This window comes from Pseudorca crassidens, chromosome 12 (genome assembly GCF_039906515.1).
Source record: "Pseudorca crassidens isolate mPseCra1 chromosome 12, mPseCra1.hap1, whole genome shotgun sequence".
In the NCBI taxonomy this organism is placed as follows: Eukaryota; Metazoa; Chordata; class Mammalia; order Artiodactyla; family Delphinidae; genus Pseudorca; species Pseudorca crassidens.
Genome location: NC_090307.1, coordinates 75,791,686 through 75,811,477, shown reverse-complemented (window position 1 = coordinate 75,811,477; position 19,792 = coordinate 75,791,686). Strand labels below are relative to the sequence as shown.

General features: G+C 51.3%; 1 protein-coding gene across 1 annotated transcript in view; it reads right to left on the bottom strand.

Moving 5' to 3' along the window:
• GCN1 (GCN1 activator of EIF2AK4) overlaps positions 1-19,792 on the bottom strand; it is a 56,851-nt gene that overhangs the window by 10,978 nt on the left and 26,081 nt on the right. The window contains exons 23-45 of the mRNA XM_067700604.1: positions 19,639-19,752; positions 19,326-19,524; positions 17,975-18,130; positions 17,325-17,506; positions 15,990-16,070; positions 15,513-15,656; positions 14,450-14,577; positions 14,090-14,279; positions 13,827-13,897; positions 13,002-13,167; positions 12,456-12,650; positions 11,127-11,373; positions 10,587-10,708; positions 10,160-10,274; positions 8,874-9,053; positions 6,330-6,550; positions 4,825-4,893; positions 4,485-4,623; positions 4,200-4,396; positions 3,857-3,999; positions 2,454-2,571; positions 2,125-2,340; positions 926-1,090 (exon numbers count right to left, since the gene is read on the bottom strand). Of these exons, the coding sequence (XP_067556705.1) occupies positions 926-1,090; positions 2,125-2,340; positions 2,454-2,571; positions 3,857-3,999; positions 4,200-4,396; positions 4,485-4,623; positions 4,825-4,893; positions 6,330-6,550; positions 8,874-9,053; positions 10,160-10,274; positions 10,587-10,708; positions 11,127-11,373; positions 12,456-12,650; positions 13,002-13,167; positions 13,827-13,897; positions 14,090-14,279; positions 14,450-14,577; positions 15,513-15,656; positions 15,990-16,070; positions 17,325-17,506; positions 17,975-18,130; positions 19,326-19,524; positions 19,639-19,752 (3,558 nt within the window). The remainder of the gene's footprint in view (positions 1-925; positions 1,091-2,124; positions 2,341-2,453; positions 2,572-3,856; positions 4,000-4,199; positions 4,397-4,484; positions 4,624-4,824; positions 4,894-6,329; positions 6,551-8,873; positions 9,054-10,159; positions 10,275-10,586; positions 10,709-11,126; positions 11,374-12,455; positions 12,651-13,001; positions 13,168-13,826; positions 13,898-14,089; positions 14,280-14,449; positions 14,578-15,512; positions 15,657-15,989; positions 16,071-17,324; positions 17,507-17,974; positions 18,131-19,325; positions 19,525-19,638; positions 19,753-19,792) is intronic.

Sequence of the window (19,792 nt, the reverse complement as noted above, 5' to 3'; positions counted from 1 at the left end):
GTTTCCTCTGCAACCAATTCCACCAAAGCAACGCCCCCTATGAATCTAAGGACTGAATATGAATATGGCCACCAGCAAGGCCTCAGCCTTTGGGGCACTTACTATTTAATGAATCACAGCTCTTTTGGTGACAGAATTTACCTTTATTCTTTGAAAAATGCAAATATAAAACCCCAAATGTAATACGTATACTGATACACACAGGAGGAGAAGAATCCTGTAAATCAGACGAGGCTTTTCAGGCTGAGCAATTGGCTACGTGCTCGAATTTCTGACCCGCCACCCATTCATTGCTTTGGTGCTTTCATCCCAATCGAGAGCTCTATGCCTACTCTCAACCTACTCCCCACGTTGGGGAGGATCAATGTTTGGAGGATCAATTACCGTAGAAAAGTAGGGTCAGTGAAAAGGACTCCAACCCTCTTGAATGTAGCTGCTATGGAAACAGTCTCATTGCTGGAGACAATGCGTTTCCACCCACTGGGTACTCACTCTCATCTACTCCGCTCCCTCTGAGAACGAGCACACCCTCCTGCTCTCTGCTGCCCTCCACCACTCACACACGCGCACCTCCTTTCTCCGCTAAGTGCACCACACGTGTTAACTGAACTGATGTAGTGACACAAAAGGATTACTCTTGGAGCAACCTCAGGAGTGGTGAGGGAAAGACTATCTCCAATCTCCAAAAGCTACTCCAGGCCTCTAAATCGCTTAGGTCTTATAGCCTGTAAAACTGATGGGAAAGCTGAGAGGGAAATTCCAATGCACTGCGGCCCTGCCGGCACCCCGCTGCCAGCAATGCCCTCTGGAGCGAGGTTCGCATGTCCCTGAGGGTGAAGTGTCGCTAGTGGTGCAGTTTGTCCTGTAACCTCCCTGGCCCTCTGAGTCAGGTGCAGGACCCGCAGGGCCCTGCGGAGATACTCACGGCGTCCCGGCTGGTGGACTTCATGATCTCGCTCAGCCCAATGCACACTCCCTGCCTCTCGTCACTCTTCCGAGACCTCAGGCCTTCCTCAAGGATAGGGATGATCTCAGGTAGGATTTTCTCCCCTAACTTCCGGACGAGATCTCCCAGTGTCCTGGCTGCAATCTGTCGGCAGAGCTCAAGTCAGGACATCGACTCCCTGCAAACCCCAGGGCACCCCATGCACAACTCCAGAATGAGGGCCCTGGAACCTCCCAGACTTTATCCAAGCCAGACTTAACTTTCCCAAACGCTCTTACCCCTGGAGAGCCCCCACGGTGCTTGCAAAACATGACAAAATAAAATGATCTCTCTGCGTCACACACACCTACACAACCTAAAGCAAAAGCTGGCACCTTATATACGACCAAGAAACTCATCATGTGCTGCCCAGTCAAGGGCCGATTTCCCTGGATCAAAAACTGGGGCCTAGAAGTCACTTAACCCTCATGCTCTTGCCCAGGAAAGCGGACCCTGAATTTGGGATAAACACTTTAAGGAAAAAAACTCATCTCCTCTGAGGCCTCATGCAAACCCTTCTTCAGAGCCAAATACACATCTGCTTGCCAGGGATGGGGGTTGGGGGTGGGCCAAAGAGGACTGGCAGGAGCGATCATCAGCCCTGGTGGGCCTCTCCTCCAGCTGCACCGGCCTTCGTTCAGCCCCTGCTGTTGGCCGCATTCCCGCCCACCTCATGGCTTGTGCACATCCCATCCTGGTATCTCAAGCACTAGTCCCTTGGTCTGGAACAGTCTTTCATCACCTCCCCACCCATTAATGCTCACTCATCGTTCATCTTCAAGCATCACTTCTTCTGAGAAGGCTTCCCTGACCCCCAGCTGGTTGACCTGTTATAAGCATTAGCAGTGCCACATAGCACTTGCCATAGTTGCATTTTCCATCTGTTTTTGTGATTATTTGATTAACATTCGTCTCCTCTACCAGACTGTAGCTCCACGAGGCTGCCTTTCTTCTCCACTATCTCCCCAGGTCTTGGGCCGCTGCTTAGCACATAGTAGATGATAAATATTTGTTGAATAACTAAGTAAATAAATAAATGCTCCCGTGTTAGATAGGGGACCCTAGGGACTCTCCCATCCTCTGCAGGCATCAGAGGCATCAGGGGCTGCTTGGTCAGAAGCAAGGCCTGCGAAACTTACCGTTCTCTTATCTGCACACGTGCTGGCCAGGAAACCCAACAGGAGCCCAAAGAGGGTGGGCAGGATCTCACGCAAGGTGCGGGGGGTATTGGAGACCACAATCTTCCAGACGTGCAGGGATGCTTGCCGCACAACCAGCTGGGTGTCAGAGCGGCCCATGTACAGGCCTGCTAACACCCGGTTCCGCCGATCTACCCCCAGGGCAGTGATGATTGCCTGCAACAGTGGAAAGAAGCAGAGAACACGAGGTGGTGAAGCCTCCACAGTGTGAGTGCCAGGGAGTCTCCCTACCATCAGCAGAGGGAGGAAAATCAAAATAAGGCACACACCTTGTTGGACTGGGCAGTTCCGAAGTTATCATCTTCAGAGGCAGTTTCTGTGGTCATCTTCCCTGTGACTCCTGAGATGTGGAACAGGAGATCCCCAAGGAGCTGAACAGAGCTGAACCTGAGGAGGCCAAGAACAGAGTCACACAGTCACAGGAGGCTGTCTCAGTGCACAACCAAGCCACTGGACAGAAAAGAGAATAGAAGGAAATGTACCCAAAACACTCATGGCGGTTCTCTTAGAACAGGAGAGGTCACAGGCAATACTCATTTCTTTATAGTCTCCCACATATGTTCCTTCCAAGTTATCTACTAATGAACATTACTTTAATAATAAAAAAGGACATTTTTTAAAAGCAGATACAAAAATTTCTATAATAAAGTTATTAAAAAGAGAGAAGAGAGCACAGAGGGAAGTATTAACAAGAAACCAGGAATGTGGATCATCAGAACTACAGACATAAGGAGAGGCCTAGAAGGATAAACTTTTGTTTCTCTTCAAATTAAATTAGATTTATTGTTGTTGTTTTTTTGGCGGTACGCGGGCCTCTCACTGCTGTGGCCTCTCCCGTTGCGGAGCACAGGCTCCGGACGCGCAGGCTCAGCGGCCATGGCTCACGGGCCCAGCCACCCCGCGGCATGTGGGATCTTCCTGGACCGAGGCACGAACCCATGTCCCCTGCATTGGCAGGCGGACTCTCAACCACTACGCCACCAGGGAAGCCCAGATTTATTGTTTTTAATGATTACAGAAATACCATATTGAAATTGAAAATTCAAACAATACAAAAAAAATATAAAGAGAGTGTAAACAATCACCCAGACTCCCAGCACCCAGGCAACCACTCTGACACTCCAGTGACACCCTTGTACACATCACCCTCCCACACACACCATGTGTGAAGTGGGCCTGCACCACATACACCGGGCCATGGCCCGCACCTTTCCATCAACAATAGGTCGAGGAGCTTTCTGTGTCAGCTGACATAGTCCTTATGCCATTCTTTGTAATGGCCAAATCAAAGTTCATGGTGTGGATGTGCGATGACTTTTGTAAACCTACCTTCAGTTTTTCAAATGATAAACAATACCGCAACAAACATCCTTCTAAATACATCTTTAAGCACTTGACTAAATATGTCCTTGCAATAAAATCCTAGAAGTAGAATTTTCAGATTAAAAAGCATTTGCATTTAAAATTTTGACACAAACTGAAGGACTGAATAGAGAAAACTTTTTAGACGAGAATTAGAATTGAAGACACTGCTATGGGATACTGGAGTTACAAAATGGTTAAAAGTGAGGGTCTGGAAAAATTGAGAGTTTTTCGCAGCATTTTGCTTTTCATTTCTCAGTTCCCCAAACACAGAACTGTGGCCACTGGCTCTTTCCGCCTGAGTTCTCACCTTATTCTCCAGAGGTCGTCAAAGAGGCCTTGCTCCAGCTGGGGCAGCAGCAGGGCTATGGCCGTCTCGGCGTACATGGAGATGACCCGCTGGCCCGCACACAGAGCGGTATCACGCACAAACTCGTTCTCATCAGCAAGAGCCTGTGCACACAGAGGGTGGGTCAGCCAGAACTGCCTCCCCCTAGGCACCCAAACCTAAGAGGAAATGGGACTCCCTGAAGAGCAGGATGAGGACTCCTGCCACCCAGCCCCAATTGGCGGGGAGCCCTAGCTCTCTGGGAGAGTGCATGTGTCCTGCCCTCCTCAGTAATTCTATCCTCAGCATTTTCGCTGGTGCCTACTTTGAGGATACAGGGGATGATGGGTCCCACATAAGGAGTGAACTTGTCCCCGAAGGTGATAGGCAGGTAGTTGAACATCATGATATAGCCATCTCGGACGTGGGGTGCAATGTCCACTTTGCTGGCTGTAGCCACAATTTCTGGCATCAGCTTCTCCAACTTCTCCACCCCCAAGCCAGCCATGACCTCGGCCAACCCTGCAAGAAAAGGACAGAATGAGCCCATCAGATCTAAGGGTTCCCAGAGGGCACTGCCGGTCTGGCCCCTGGGCCCGCCCTGCCTCACCCTGCGCAGCGCCTGAGCGATCCACAGAGCTCTGCTCATAGGTCAGTGTCTCCATCAGCCACGGCAGCAAGTCCTCAAAGCATGACTCCCCCATGCCCTTCACCATGGCTCCAAGAGCCTTTGCAGACACCGTCCGCACCTGTCAGGTAACCAAGAGCAGGGATGGTGAGGAGATGTGGCTCAAGACCAGGTGACCATGCAGGAGCAAGGCGGGGTGCCCTAGGGTCTCCTTCCCTTTACCAGACAGACGCAAATGCAGCTTATAGGGAATTCTTAGGAATCAATTTTCTGGGACTGGGCTAAAATAACGAGCTCCTGCCCCCTCTCCTCCCAGACTCACCTCAGGTACAGGATCCAAAAGAGAAGCTTTCAGACCAGGCGTGACGCTTGGCAGGTAAGGAGCCAAGTCCTGCAATAACAGAAGAGGTGGCTCAGGGGAGGCCCAATTCCGGCTTTCTCCAGCCCTGCTTCACGGTGGACCCTGACCACACCATTCTGTTGACTAGGAGCGCTCACAGGGGTGCTTGTCACTGGCAAAGAACCCCCATCACTCCCACTGGTTCCTTGAAGGCCCATGTGATTGCTCAGGGAAACCTACAAGGGACCCCAGGCCCATCCTCAAGAGGTCGAGTGAGCCCCCAGATGCAGTTCAATGCTCTTCCTCCTCCTGGGACCAAGGGCTGCCCAGACTCAGGAATCTAGGAAATTCTTTTGGCACTCCTTTCAGAATTGCATTATCATCTTTTCACTCTCTTCACCTTAAAAGGTTTATGTCTCTTGATACGGCATTCAGCTTTCAGAAACAGTTTTAAATATAGAAAATGCCTTATGTTCACTGCAGCATCATTTAAAATAGCAAAAAACCTTGGACACTGTATGACCAACAATAGAATTATATAAGTTATGATATATAAACTCGTTGGAATATTACATAACTATTAAAAACTCAGTTTTATGAATAACTTGCTATAACTTAGAAATACATTTATGTTTGGAAATATCTTTTTTTTTTTTTTTTTTTTTTGCGGTACGCGGGCCTCTCACTGTTGTGGCCTCTCCCATTGCGGAGCACAGGCTCCGGATGCGCAGGCTCAGCGGCCATGGTTCACGGGCCCACCCGCTCCGCGGCATGTGGGATCTTCCCGGACCGGGGCACGAACCCGTGTCCCCTGCATCGGCAGGCGGACTCTCAACCACTGCGCCACCAGGGAAGCCCGGAAATATCATTTTTTTACATGTAATTTAAAAACATTAACAAGAATTATTTTAGCTTTTGGAGGGCTATGGATAAAATTTTTTGGTTTTCCAACTATCCCAAATTTCCTAGGATTGACTAACTTTCCCACTTTATCTCTTGTGCCCATAGCCTCAGCAAGCAAAGCAGATCTGTGGTAGTGAGATCACACATCCAAGCCCCTAGGAGCAAGTAAACAAACAAAGTCAATCTCCCAAACTAGGCTAATTTCCTCTGAGAGGCTTACAGAAGCAAATGCTTTCAATAAGAAAACACCGCAAGCAGTCAAAGCAGCAGCCGGTTTCCCAACACTCCTGAAAGGTCGTCAAAGGCAAGGCTGGACCTTTCCTCCCTGTCAATCTATAAAAGGAGCCCAGTGGGACAGGCCTCACCTGGGGTCTGAGCTAGTAAGGACTTGTATCGCTATGTTCTGGAAGATGCCCAGAGAGCCTAGATTTCTACCCTCCACCCCCAAATGGTCCATTTCTCCCCACAAATATAATCAGGGGCCAAATGCTCATAGCTCTCCTGTGTCTACTGTCAGTAGGGACTCTGTGCCCTAAACCAGCATCCATTAGTCTGTCCTGTACGAGCCCCAGATAGGCTGATACCTTCTGGTCTGTCAGGGAGTACATGTTGCCAATGATCTGGGCTGCCATCTTCCGTGTGTCCGTGGAACGGTCCTGGAAGGCTCTCTGGACAATGGGCATGATGAGGGCCAGGGACGGGGCATCAATGAAGTGGACAAACTTGGTATCCAGCAAGGTCTGCAAGCACTTCTGGGTCTTCCGAGAGGGGTCCGTCAGGGCATCCAGCAGGACTGGGGCAATGGCTGCATGTCCAAACAAGAGAGAGGCTGCTTTGTACAAGTCTATGGTGTGGCAAATCTGCTGGATCCCCAGCACTAGAGGGAGCCAAAAGAGAAGGGAGTCCAAGGTCACCCCTCCCTAGAGCCCCGCGAATCGCCAACTGAGGAAGCCAGCCTGTCTGCAAAGAGCAACTCTATTCTTGCTCCCCAAGAGGAAGCGGTGTGGGGACAGCAGCCATCACCCCTTTGCACTGCACAGTTGTGGTCTGGTGGGGCACCTGTGGGCTAGCTTCAATGGCACTGAGCTGCAGCCTCAGTGCTGGGCCTCCGTGGGAGAGCTACTTGGACAACATGGATCTTATTCTGGAAGCAGCAACCCAAAGTGGTCTTGAGAAAAAACTGTTTGGAGACACCAAAGGCCCCTGAACCAGTGGTGGGAGTGAAGCACACAATACTCAGAGCAGCTAAGCCCAGGTACAACAAGCTCTCAAAAGTTCAGCACCATCAGCCCAGCAGAAGGAATTCCAAGAGGAATACCTGGCTTATCTTTTCCACAAACCCAGGGAATTCAACAACTACAAAGACACATGCTGGTCAAGACTTTTAAGGGAATTCCCTGGCAGTCCAGTGGTTAGGACTTGGTGCTTTCACTGCCAGGACCCATGTTCAATCCCTGGTCAGGCGACTAAGATCACGCAAGCCAAGCACGCAGACCAAAAAAAACAACAACAGAAAACAACAACAACAAAAAACTAATAACTCAGTTAAAAAATGGGCAAAGGATTTGAACAGACAGTTTTCCAAAGAAGATATGCAAATGAAAAATAAGCACATGAAAACATGTTCCACATCATTAGTCATTAGGGAAATGCAAATCAAAACCACAATGAAATGCCACTTCACACCCACGAGGATGACTGTAACCAAAAAGACAGACAATAACAGAGGTGGCAACTGGAACTCGCATACACTGCTGCCGGGAATGTCAAATGGTACAGCTGCGTGGGGTAACAGTCTAGCACTTCCTCAAAAAGGTAAACAGTTACCACATGACCCAGCGATTCCATTCCTAGGTATCTAACCAAGAGAACTGAAATCATGCCTACAGGGAAAAAAAAAAAAACCTTGGATACAGACGTTCATAGCAATATTAACAGCCAAAAAGTGGAAACGACCCAAACATCTACCAATTGATGAATGGATAAACAAAATGTGGTATACTCATTCATTGGAATACATTATTGGGCCATAAAAGGAAAGAAGTACTGATACATGCTACAGTGTGGATGAACCTTGAAAACATAATGCTAAATGCAAGAAGCTAGACATAAAAGGCCACACACTGTATGATGCCATTTACGTGAAGTGTCCAGAATAGGCAAACTCAGAGACAGAAAATAGATTAGTGGTTGTCAGAGGCTAGAGGTAGGAGGGGAAATGAGGAGTGAATGCTAATGGCTGGGTGTGGGGTTCCTTTCTGAGATGATGAAAATGCCCCGGAACTAAACAGCAGTGATACTTACATAATTTTGTGAAAATGCTAAAAACCACTAAGTTGTACATTTTTGAGAAGTGAATTTTACATTATACAAACTAGTCAATTAAAAAAAAAAAAGGCCCCAGGCTGGATTCTGAAAATGAAGGCATTCATTTGATAGAGATGAGACTATTCTGGGCCTTAGAAATCCCCAGGGGTGTTGGACAACAACAAAATCCACATCTACCTATTCATCCCTTAAAAAACAAAAACAAAAACAAAAACAAAAACCCATCATTTTCTGAATGAAAACAAGTCTGGAAATACTCAGGCTGAAAGGCACTGAATGGGTACCGATGTTCTATGCTGAAGCTTAAAAATTAACAAGTACAGTACTGGTCAAGGTAGCTGGCTGGGGTTTGTTTCTAGAAATCAATCTTTCCCTAATTACTCAAGAAATAACCACAGTAAAAAGTAAGCTCCCTAACCCCTCTATCACAGGCCTCCTGGAATGAGAGAGAATAGAAAAGTTCCCCAAAACCTAACACTTTGGATGATGCAGATGTGGTCCAGAGCTTGTCATTTATCTGTTGACCTCAAGGCTCCCTTAGAGTCAAGCTATTTCTGGGCCAACAACTCAGTTTCCCTACCTGAGCAGTCAATGACTGCTCCAGACCAACAGGAAAACAGACCACTTCCAAACTACTTTCCACTTATTATCGTAGGAAAAGGGCTCCCCCAAATTTAGAGGTTACCTCAATGTGAACATATCTGTCCTCAGAGGGCCTAAGCTGAATGGGTGCATGTTCCCTGCAGTGTCCAGGGATAGGAGGAGGAACCGGGGCCAGTGCCCTCGTGGGAGAGGCGTACCCAGGATCTCCGGGTTCCTGATGACGGAGCCAATTTGCCTGAGCGCCTGCTGTCCGGCCTTCTGCACTTTGACGTGGGAGTCGGTGAGCACCTCTGTGAGCTTGGGCACGATGTTGGGTAGGCAGGACGACAGCTGCTTAGGAGCACAGTACGCCATCGCCCCAAGCAATTCCACCGACCCTGCAGACGGCAGACACACGCCCAGCATGAAATCACTGAGCACAGGTTGGCAAGTCGCCTGGGCTGGCTGCCCGGGCAAGGGACACACGGCCTGCTCCTCTGCAGACTGCTCCAGCAGTCCCGGGAAGAGGGCACAGGGTCGGGCTCCAGCCAAGCGAGCAAAATGCTCCTGAGGCCTGCTGAGCCTGGGCAAGAGGCTGGGCAGTATTGGGGAGAGTGGCCAGACCTGGCTTAGAGCTGACAGTGATCCAAGGTCAATTCACTGAATTTCTCTGGCCTCAGTCTCCTCATCCACAAATGAGGAGACTGATTAAGATTGTGATTTTTCAAGATGTAGGGGGAAGCCTGAAGGACTGAGGAGGAAGCCCCGATGCTGACCCTCCCCAAACCTGAGCAACTCTGTTTTACAAATTAGGATTCCAAATAAGATTACATTTTTTAAAAAGGGGTTTCGGGACTTCCCTGGTGGCGCAGTGGTTAAGAATCTGCCTGCCAACGCAGGGGACACAGGTTCAACCCCTGGTCCGGGATGGTCCCACATGCCGCAGAGCAACTAAGCCCGCCCCGTGTGCCATGACTACTGAGCCTGCGCTCTAGAGCCCGCAAGCCACAACTACTGAGCCCGCGTGCCACAACTCCTGAAGCCCACGCACCTAGAGCCCGTGCTCCACAACAAGAGAAGCCACTGCGTGAGAAGCCCACGCACTGCAATGAAGAATAGCCCCCGCTTGCCGCAACTAGAGAAAGCCCACGCGCAGCAACAAAGACCCAACACCACCAAAAATAAAATAAAAATTGACTCATTAAAAAAAAAAAAAAAAAAAGGCGGTTTAATGGGGTGGGGAGAAAGGCTTTAAAATCACAGACCTAGCCACAGACAAGCCTTAAAGCTCTGCGATTTCCTGACTTAGGTCTGTGGCTCCTGTGAGAGGCCTGTTCTTTGCAAGAAAGCAACAAACTAATAAAGGAATGAGCTGCCTAACCAGAGTCTTGGCCTCATCCCTGGGCTGGGGAGCACACACAGCACAAGAGCTGTGGCTCTGGACCCCTGTAAGGGCAGTTTTCAGAACAGGAAGTTGAGGGAGGGAGGGAGGGAGTGGCCTTACCGGCTTTGGTCCTCCAGGATTCCTCCTCCAGGGCAGCCAATAAGGAGGGGAGCACCAGCTTCACCCCATGAGCACTCAGGTTGCTCATCACAGCCTTGGCACAGTCATCTGCAGCCTCAAGGGAGGAGAAAAGATGTTCAGGGGCCTCCTCGGCTACACAAGGGTCAAGGCCTGATGCTGGACCGAGGGTTCTCCTGGTGACCAACGCTCACTGGGGGGGTCTACTGCGTCAGACCCTGTGCCCAGGCCCGCAGAGACAGCTGAGCAGGAGAAACATGGTTTCTCACCTCACAGGGCTTCAGTACTTCACTGGGAACCAGAGGAGTCCGTACCAGTAACCAGTGTCCAAGATGCGGGCAGAGGGCTTGCCAGCAGCAGGGGCCTCGAACCACTGCCAGCCATTCCCAAGTGCAGCCTCAGGACTTACCTCACGCACGTACTGGTTCCCATCCCCGAAGCACAGCAGCAGATGGGGCAGCACATGAACCACATACGGCTCGAAGAGCTTCCCCAGCATGGTGCAGAGCATCTCGAAGGCAAAGAGCGCTCCTGGGGGAGAAGGCAGGACGGCTGGGAACAGGATGTCCTCTCGGGGCAGCCACAGGACAAGCTCCCCACCACCTCCTCATCCTCTGGAAACACTCAGGGCAGCTGTGGGACTAAAGTGGCTGCCCCGTGAGGGAGCAGCCCCTCTGCCTCCCCTGAGCAGAAAGGAGGTGAGAACAGGGAGCACTAACAGCTAGAATGGCAAGTCTCTCTCAGCTGAGGGTGTTGCTGAGTTAGAAAAAAGGGAAGTCCGGGCCGCATCAGCAAGGATGGGATGGAATGGCTCACAGACAGCTGCCCCCCCTGCAGCACACACACAAACGCCAGCCTTCAGCAGGGGAGGAAAAGCCAGATTCCCTCCTCTGGCAGCCATGGGGACTGACCTCCCACGCTGGGCGGCACCGAGCTTGGAGACACTCACCCTCTCGGCGGCGGAAGTTCTTCTTGTCCTGGATGGCATCAGTCAGCACAGCCATCATCTCCTGCTGCTTCAGCGACAGGATGCCCAGGCCCTTTACCAGGCCCGCCAGCCCGTAAGCAGCCCCTTTGCGCTCAGCGTACTTGTCTGACTCCAGCAGCTGCTGCATCAGCCTCTGGATCATCCCTCCAGCGTCCTCCTTGATGGCGGGGACGAGGGGCGGCAAGCAGCTGGCCACGGATTCCTGGACCTGGGGGAGGGGCCCGCCGCGTCAGTGCTGCAGCTCAACCACAGCCAGGCCCTGGCAGCCGATGCAGTCTTCTGCAGCACCTCACCCCTAGACGTCCCCCAGCCCCATCTCAGCCACCCACCGCCTGTCAGACCACACAGAGCATCGGAAAGGCAGATGGTGGTACAAGCTCATGCCTGACCCGCATTCCGTCAGGGTGCACGCTACATCTGTTAGCCAGGAGAGCATCAGCCATTACGGTGCTATTTCTGGTCTGAAGAGAGAACCTAGGCCTGGGCAGGTGGGGTAAAACCTCAGGAAGATTAAACCCACTCACAGAGGAAGATCCAGAGAGAAACATGCTACTGTGCCTCCTTAAAAACAACCCAAGTCTCTCAGTTTTCAAATTTGTCAGTCAGGGAAATGGGGCTGGGCCTTACAGGGCCAGGTCCAAATCAAGCAGTCCCAAAAGATGCTGTCAATCGTCTTCCAGCCACAGCTCATGAAGCCCGACCAGGGCAGCGAGGCAGTCTGCAGCCAGGGGCCTGGGCAGGAAGCTTGGGAGGCCAGGTACTCTGACAGACTATTTGACCACAATTCAGTAAACCTGTGGTTTTCAACTGTGCCTTTGAGGAGGACACTCTGGATTGTCCGAAATGCAAATAACAGAAAATACATGTAAATGTGTTTTTTAAATAAGAGAAAAAAAAAAATCCTTTGCACTGTGGCTTGGAGGCTGCATCACAAGGCCCCCAAAACATATAACTAACGCAGGGAGAGGATCAGGAAAAGGCTAACACAACAAGAACGATTCATTTTTTTTTTTAAACCTCTGTATCCCCAGGGACAGGTTTACTCTAAATGCAAAAAATGACTCTTAGAAAATGAGTAGAAAAAAATGAAAACATCTAAGAGGTCTACTAGAACAAAGTAACAAACTAACTCCCCCTCCAGAGGTGAGTATTCCTGACTATAAACCAGGCTGTCCCGAGACGAGATGACTCCTCGCAGAGAACTGGGCCTTCTGCACCCTGATACCCGACTCTGTCCCTAGCGTCCCACTGCCCACCCACAGTTGGGGCCCCAGGCCAGGGGGCAGGTACCTGTTGGGAGGGGGTGGAGAGAGTGGCGATGAGCTTGGCGACAATAGGCTTCACTTTGGGGTCGCTCTTTTCCAGGTGCTTGGCTAGAGAGCCCATCAGGACCACCACGCTCTGCCGCACAGCGTCATAGCTGGCATCATTGGGTGCGTTCTTCAGGAACTCCTCAAACACCGGCAGCAGCGAGTTGACGTTCTCCTGGAAAGCCAAGAGCTCCTGGATCCTCACATCAGCCCATAGGCTGTGCCTGGGGATGACGGTCTCTGCCCCAGGACCAAGCCCAAGTCTGGCTCTGGGACAGGCATCCTAACAAGCTAGCCAGCAGTGCCAGCGGGTTTCCCAGTCTTCTGGCAGGACTGCAGCAGACTTACAAGAATTTAACACCCTTTTGGGGGGGTCTTTATGACTCAAAAGAAATACAAATGGAATTTTCCACAGGGGCTAGTGCCCTGCCAGGATTTCGAGCACTCAGCATCCCTGTGGCACCACTGCTCAGCCCACCTTGGCCCAGCCTTCTCCCCACCTCCTCAGCTAGCTGAAATCTTTTACCTTCCCATGCGTGTTGAGCGTCTCAAGGGCTGCATCTAACATGCACTTCCGGACATCTGGGTTTCGGTCGTTGAGGGCATCAGGGACAAAAAATTGAAAGAGTGGCTTCACCTGAGAACTGTCCAAACACTGGGAGAGCTTGTTCAGGGCCAAAGCCAAGCCACACCTAGGAAAGAAGGGGGAGCATGTCAGGGGGGCAAGGGCAAGCCAGAGGCCTCCTCCCCTGCTGGTGGCACCTATCCCAGTATGTCACTAGGAGAGTGAGCCTGCCAACAGCAAACACTGCTTCAGGGGCAGAGCACAACACAGAGCCCAATGCCCTGTGCTTACCCACTGCTGTGCCCACTGGTGTGGCAACGGCCCACTTGTAAAACAGAGACCTCCTATCTGTCCAGAGTTTACCTCCTACAGGGTGACCTTGGGGAGGGGACCAGCTCTGCCTCTGTTTCCCCATGTGTGAGTGCATCGCCTACCCCTCTCCCTCCAGGGGAGGAGGAAAGGGAGGTGAAGGAACCAGATGTGAAGGCATTCAGAAGTAGACATACTCTACAAAGGCTAAGTACTATTATTCTTTCAGCTACAGCAGTAAGGAGGGGCCCAGGGACCTCTACAGAAACAGAGTCCCTCGGAGGAAAGGAGAAACATGTCGTCTAGCTAGCCAGGAAGAGCCAGAACTTGAACTCAGGTCTCTGACTCAGAGGGAGGTCTTGCTGTTTCCCTCCGCTGATCCATTATCCCATGCTGCCTCTTCACAGCACCCAGCCCAGCCAACCTGCCACACCTCAGAAAGCACTGAGTGGTACAAGGCTGAAGCAACTGTTATACCTGGCTTCCCACTGATCTGGCGGAGATTCTGAGATAACTCGTCCCAAAGCATCCAGCACCGGGGGCGGCCGCTGCAACAGACAGGTTGATCAATGCACTGCAGTGCTCTCTCCAATAAAGCCAATGACCCAGGTGAGACGGGAGATTAGGCACAAGCCACCCTGAGCCACAGTATGGCTCCTGTTTGGAGCAGGTGGGAGGTTGAAAATGGTCCAACCCACCCTTACACACCCAGACTGCATCGCGGTGCACAGACGACTCACATAGAGCTTCTCCTGGTAAATCTCCATAAGCCTGCCCATAACCTCCGCCGCCTGCCGCTGGTAACGCGCCACTGCTTGGGAGAGGGCTTCAGCCCCGGCCTGCCTCACAGCTGCCTCATGATAGATGACGTCGTCGATGAGCAAGGAGCAGAGGTCTGGCTGCAGATCTAGGCCCATGGTTGACCAGAGCCTGTAGCAGACCAAAGGCGGAGCTGGTCAGACAAGGATCTGCAGCACGGGCCCTGCCAAACCCGACCACCCGACCCTTTTTCCCCTCTGTAGGCTGAGCACGCTGGGTCCAGTTATTTCATGAGGGGAAAGAGAACAGAGCAGGAAAACCAGCCTTCCGACGGCTCTCACCTCTCTGCCAGCTTCCGGATCTCCTCCTCCTTGTCAAACTTGACCACCCAGAGCCTCCGCAGAAGGTTCAGGCCATTCTTCTCATCAGTATCAGGCGCTGGCAATACCATGTGGAGTTCCAACAGCCCCTGAGAGGGGGTGGGACCACACCGTGTGAGGCATGACCTTTGGGAAGAGCCTCTGACCTGTCCCCCACCACCCTGCCTCCCGCTAGGGCTGAACCGTCCAAGACGTAGCCATTAGCCGCACGTGGGTCTCCACAGTGAAATCATTTAAAACGAACTCTAACTTTTTCAGCTGCACCAGCCACATTTCAAGTGCTCAATAGCCATATGCTGGCTGGTGGCTACCACACTGGACAGCACAGATGTATATTTCCAGCCCTGCAGAACATTGCACTGGACAGCACTGGTTAGGGAATGCCATGAGTCAGTTCAGCTCATTAGCTGCTCTTCAAAGAGCTTTTCTTTCATGAAATGATGGCATATAGCGGTAGAATCTTTTCTAACATAAAATTTAAAAATTTAACTCTAAACACGCAAGTCAGACAAAACCTCAGAAAAAGGACATTCCCTTTGTTTTAGGAACTATCTGCCACATTGCCATTGTTTTTCAAATTTTTACCAAGGACCAGTGCAAACTCTGTCACAGAGCAATAGCAGGAGCCTGCAGTCTGGCATCTGGGAATCAATGTCTCATACTCCAAGGGGATCCTTTAGCTTTGGGTCCCAAAGCACCAAGAGAAAGCAAGTATAAGGTAGTAGGTTGAAGAAATGAACCAATCCTGTGAGTTATATCTGTCTATAAAAGTACCAAGATCCACATTCCGTTTTAGAAATTAGGTGAAGTCTTCCGAGGTGAAGAAAAAAATAGGCAGTGATACATGACAACTGCTTAGCTGTTCCAATTCCCAGAATGACCCCAAACCACACTCTGTGACCTCTTCTCTTTGCCTCCAGGACACGCTGGTGCATATGTGCGGCATCTCCCATCAGGGCAGCTCGAACAGGGACGCTGAGGGAAAGGGATGCCAAGGTAGCCCCAAGAGGGAGTGGGCACGCACCCGGAGCGCAGTGTCCCGCACACTAGCACAGGGGGACAGCAAGGCGCAGAGCAGCACGTCCACCTCCTCCTGCTCTGCAAAGGCACAGCCATCCTCGCCACTGCTGCTGGCACACAGGGTGGTCAGGGCGTCTGAAGCCAGAACCTGAGGAAGACATCCATCCGCTGGGCTCAGTTCCCCAATTTTTTTTTCCTACTATGGGGCCAGGCAGGGGAGCCAGGTGATGGGCTGAGGAGCCCAGGGAGGAATCTGAACTGAGAACACCCACCCCACAGCCGTACTAGGGCTCAGACCCCAGCGCCAGGCCAAGGCCAGTGGCAGGACCCAAGCAAAACCCCTCACCAGCTGAGAACAGTCAGGCTGGCTCTCAAAAGCAGCCCTTCTGCCCAAGGCCAGAACTGAGGGCTGAGAGAACTAGAACCTGAGGTTGGGGTCATGAACTGAGTCACAGCAAAAGCCAACTGGGAACCAGATCACCTGCAGTTGGGGAGAGCCTGTGCCGATCACCCAAGTCAGAAGGCGCAGCATGGCCACACGAGGCAGCAACTCTGGGCCATTCTAAGAGAGAACAGAAGGTAAGTCAGGGTGAAGCTCCAGGGAAGGTATGTAACCAAGTCCGGTGGCACATGAAGCAGCACCCTCTCACCCACAGGGGAACATTCTGGGTCATACTGCTGACTCCACTGTAGAAACCCTGTCAGGTTTACAACTCAATCCACAGGAGCCAACCCCAGTCAACCAGATCTTCAGGGACTAAAAATAAATAAACTCTTAACCTTGGTTGAAACTCACAGAATATGAAATACAGGTGGCCCATAAACATATGAAGAGATACTGAACTTTACAAGTAAAGTAAAAAAATGTGAAATAAAACATTACACCATTCTTTCACCCATCGTTGGCAAGATTACCACTACGTGAGGTTGTATTAGGATTGGAGAAAAGAAAACACTCAGTGAGGGTATAGCTCAGAACATGTCACAGAACCTAACAATTCCATGCCCAAGAATCTGTCCTATAGAAATGTTCACACAGTGTGCAAGGGACATAAATGTACAAGGGGGCACACCACAGCGATGTTCAAAATATGGAAACGTTAGAAACAACCTAAAAATATCAATCAACAAGTAAAAAGTTAACTAAACCATGGTGAACCCACAGCATAGAACCCCACGCAGCCTGTGAAATTAGATCCATGTGACGTGGATCACATGGATCCGGACACCGGAGGAGACCCACAGAATATCGTCCCATGAAAGAAGGAGTGCAATCCATTTTTGCTTTACTGTGTTTGTGGGTATGAGTTTTGAATGTGCTTAAAAAAAAAAAAGTCCACAAGGGTATAGGCCAAACTGTTAGCAACAGTTACCTCTAGGGAGTGGCATTTCTCTTTTTGCTTCTGTACTGTTGGAATTTTACACATGCATTACTTTGGCAAATTTTTAGAACATAATCTATTAAAAAGAAAACTCCTCAATGAATGAGCTCCAGTCTCACAATCATAAGCAAGTCAAAGGGAGAGAGAGTGATCAGAACTATCTTCTGAGTTAGAAACAAAACAATAAATTAATACAAAATCCTTCAACTTCTTTGGGTCAGAAACTATCAGACACAAGAGACCCATAAGCTTCTGTGAGGTCTTGACAACCACACTGAATAGAACATTTGGGTTCTCCTCACCAATGGTTGCTGCTATAGGTATATGTATATGCTGCACGATCTCCCCCCCCAGAATTGTTCATGGGAAGCGTCAGAAGCCCCTGCCTCCCCAACGCCCTCAAACCGAGAGGGAGCCGAGCTCCCCGGGCCAACCTCGTCCACACGCCCTGGCGGGCTGCTGGGTGAGGCCCTCAGCTGGGCGTGGACGGTGAGGATCTGAAGAATCTGGGCCACGCGCTCCTCCTCCTCCTTGCTGTGGTGGGGCATCTCGGTCAGCACCATCTTCAGAAACGGGAAGACTAAGGAGAAGGCTGGCGCGGACAGGGGCGCGGCGTCTGTGAGAGCAAGAAGCAGATGGATCCTGTAGGTTGGGCAGGACCCCGAGCACGGCTGCCTCAGTGTCCATCCTCAGGCCAAGTGGGTGGGGGGAAGGCTGGAGGCCCTGACACCCTGAAGCATGTGGCATGACAAGAGGGATGACAGGCAGTAGCCCAGTTCTAAAGCCAATCCTGCTCCTACCCCAGACACTGCCCAGTTCCACAATGTGAGAGTTAAAACAGACAAGTAGCTTCCAATGGCAAGAACTAAACCCTCAGTGGGGGTCACAGTGACTCAGAATACCAGGGACCAGACTCAAAAATCGTCCATCCCCCCTTTTTCAGATGAGGAAATTAAGGCCAGGGAGGGAAGAGACTCACTGGAGGCTACAGCCTCAGGAAGCCCCGGGGTACGGAGCGCCATAGCTCGTGCAATCCCTGCACGGTTCACACTGCCTCGTGCCCTTTGTCCGTCCTGTCCCTTACCTGGTTCTCCCTTGCCTGCCCTGCTGGTGATGGTGTGACTGTGCAGCAGGGTCACCGCCCTCTTCACGGCCACCGACAGCTCTTCCTGGCACCATGACTTATCCAGGGCACATTCTGGCTTCAGCAGGCGCAGAGTCACGTGGCTCACCAAAGTTCCTGTGTCCAAGAGAAGGGACCCAGCAGGGGATGACCCTCGCAAAGACACAGAATCTGGCCCAGGTGCAAACCAGGGACCCAGGGCAGAGATGCCATGTCCCTCTGACTTAATAGTAATCAATTCTGCTCTGCCTAAGTATCCTCAACCTAATTTCTCATTTCATCTCCAGGACAGTGCCAAAGGGTAGGCAGGCCGGCAAGGAGATACCCTTCTGACACTAAGGAATTAAAAGTGCGCTGAGAGGAGGCATAAGCCACCCAAGGGTTATTCAGTTGGGAGTTATTCAGCTCTATCCATGTGGTCCTCCCACCTTCCATGCAACAGCACAGCCAGCCAGGTAATACTTCCGGCAGGTTCTATGTGTACTGCCTGACTCCAGCCTCACCCTGAAGGGAACATACCCCTCAGGCTCAAGGTATGTTCATCCTCAAGGTCATTAAACAACCCATAAAGCGAGGCCTCCACAATTCCCAGCCACCCCACTTGGTCTTTGTTTCTCCACAGCCAACAGAAAGCTAAAGGCTACAGAGACCTCTGGTCATCCACATGTGGCTGCTCAGGAGCTCTGGGCTACAGACAGGCCACGTGGCACCAAACCATCCCACTGCCACTGAATTTCAAACTGCTACAGGGCTTCCCTGGTGGCGCAGTGGTTAAAAATCCTCCTGCCAATGCAGGGGACAGGGGTTCGAGCCCTGGTCTAGGGAGATCCCACATGCTGCGGAGCAAATAAGCCCATGCGCCACAACTACTGAAGCCCGCGCGTCTGGAGCCCTTGCTCTGCAACAAGAGAAAACACTACAATGAGAAGCCTGCGCACCGCAAAGAACAGTAGACCCCACTTGCCACAACTAGAGAAAGCCCGCGCACAGCAACGAAGACCCAACGCAGCCAAAAATAAATAAATAAATAAGATAAATTTATTAAAAAAAAAACACTGCTACAGAAAGATCACCGACTAGCATCTAAAAGTTGGCCCTCAGAATGAAGACTCAGCAGACATAAAATGGGAGAGAGGAGGCGGCACTGTGTGCTCCCAAGGATACGCTGCTTGAGATGCCTGAGGCTGTATCCATAGGAAAACAAGTCAGTAGCCTAGGTCACTGCGTGCCTCCCCACGAGCACTCGGGGGCATCTCTGTCCACCCCCATCCTGCCCCGGGGTCATGCCCACAGCCAGCCAACGAGGACTAACCCAAAGTCTTGAGCCTAGGGGTCATGACACAGGCAGCTAAGGACAGGAAAGGGTTCTTGATCCTGGGAGCAGCGAGGGGAGATTTCAACAAGGGCAGGAAAGAGTCGACCAGGACAGGGATGTACTGGGTCAGGCCGGACGGGTTCTTGGCCAGGATGGTGTCCAGCAGTCCTAGCGCCGCCTCCAGCTCATTGTCCAGCTGTAAGCAGAGTCACCCCAGAAGGCCAGTCAGCGGGGCCCTGCCCCAGGACAGCGAGGAGCAGGCGACCCAGCACTCTCGTGGCACAGGCGTGTGGTGGCAGCGACTGCTTACCTCCTGCAGCCGCCTCCGGATCTGCGCCTCCTTGTCCAGCTGGGCCTGCAGCATCTCCTTCTGTTTGCTGGTCAGCTGCACCTCCTCTTTTATGCCTTTCTTCTTCTTTATCTCCTGAAGGGAACAAGCAAAGCAAATCCATCTCCAGGGAAAG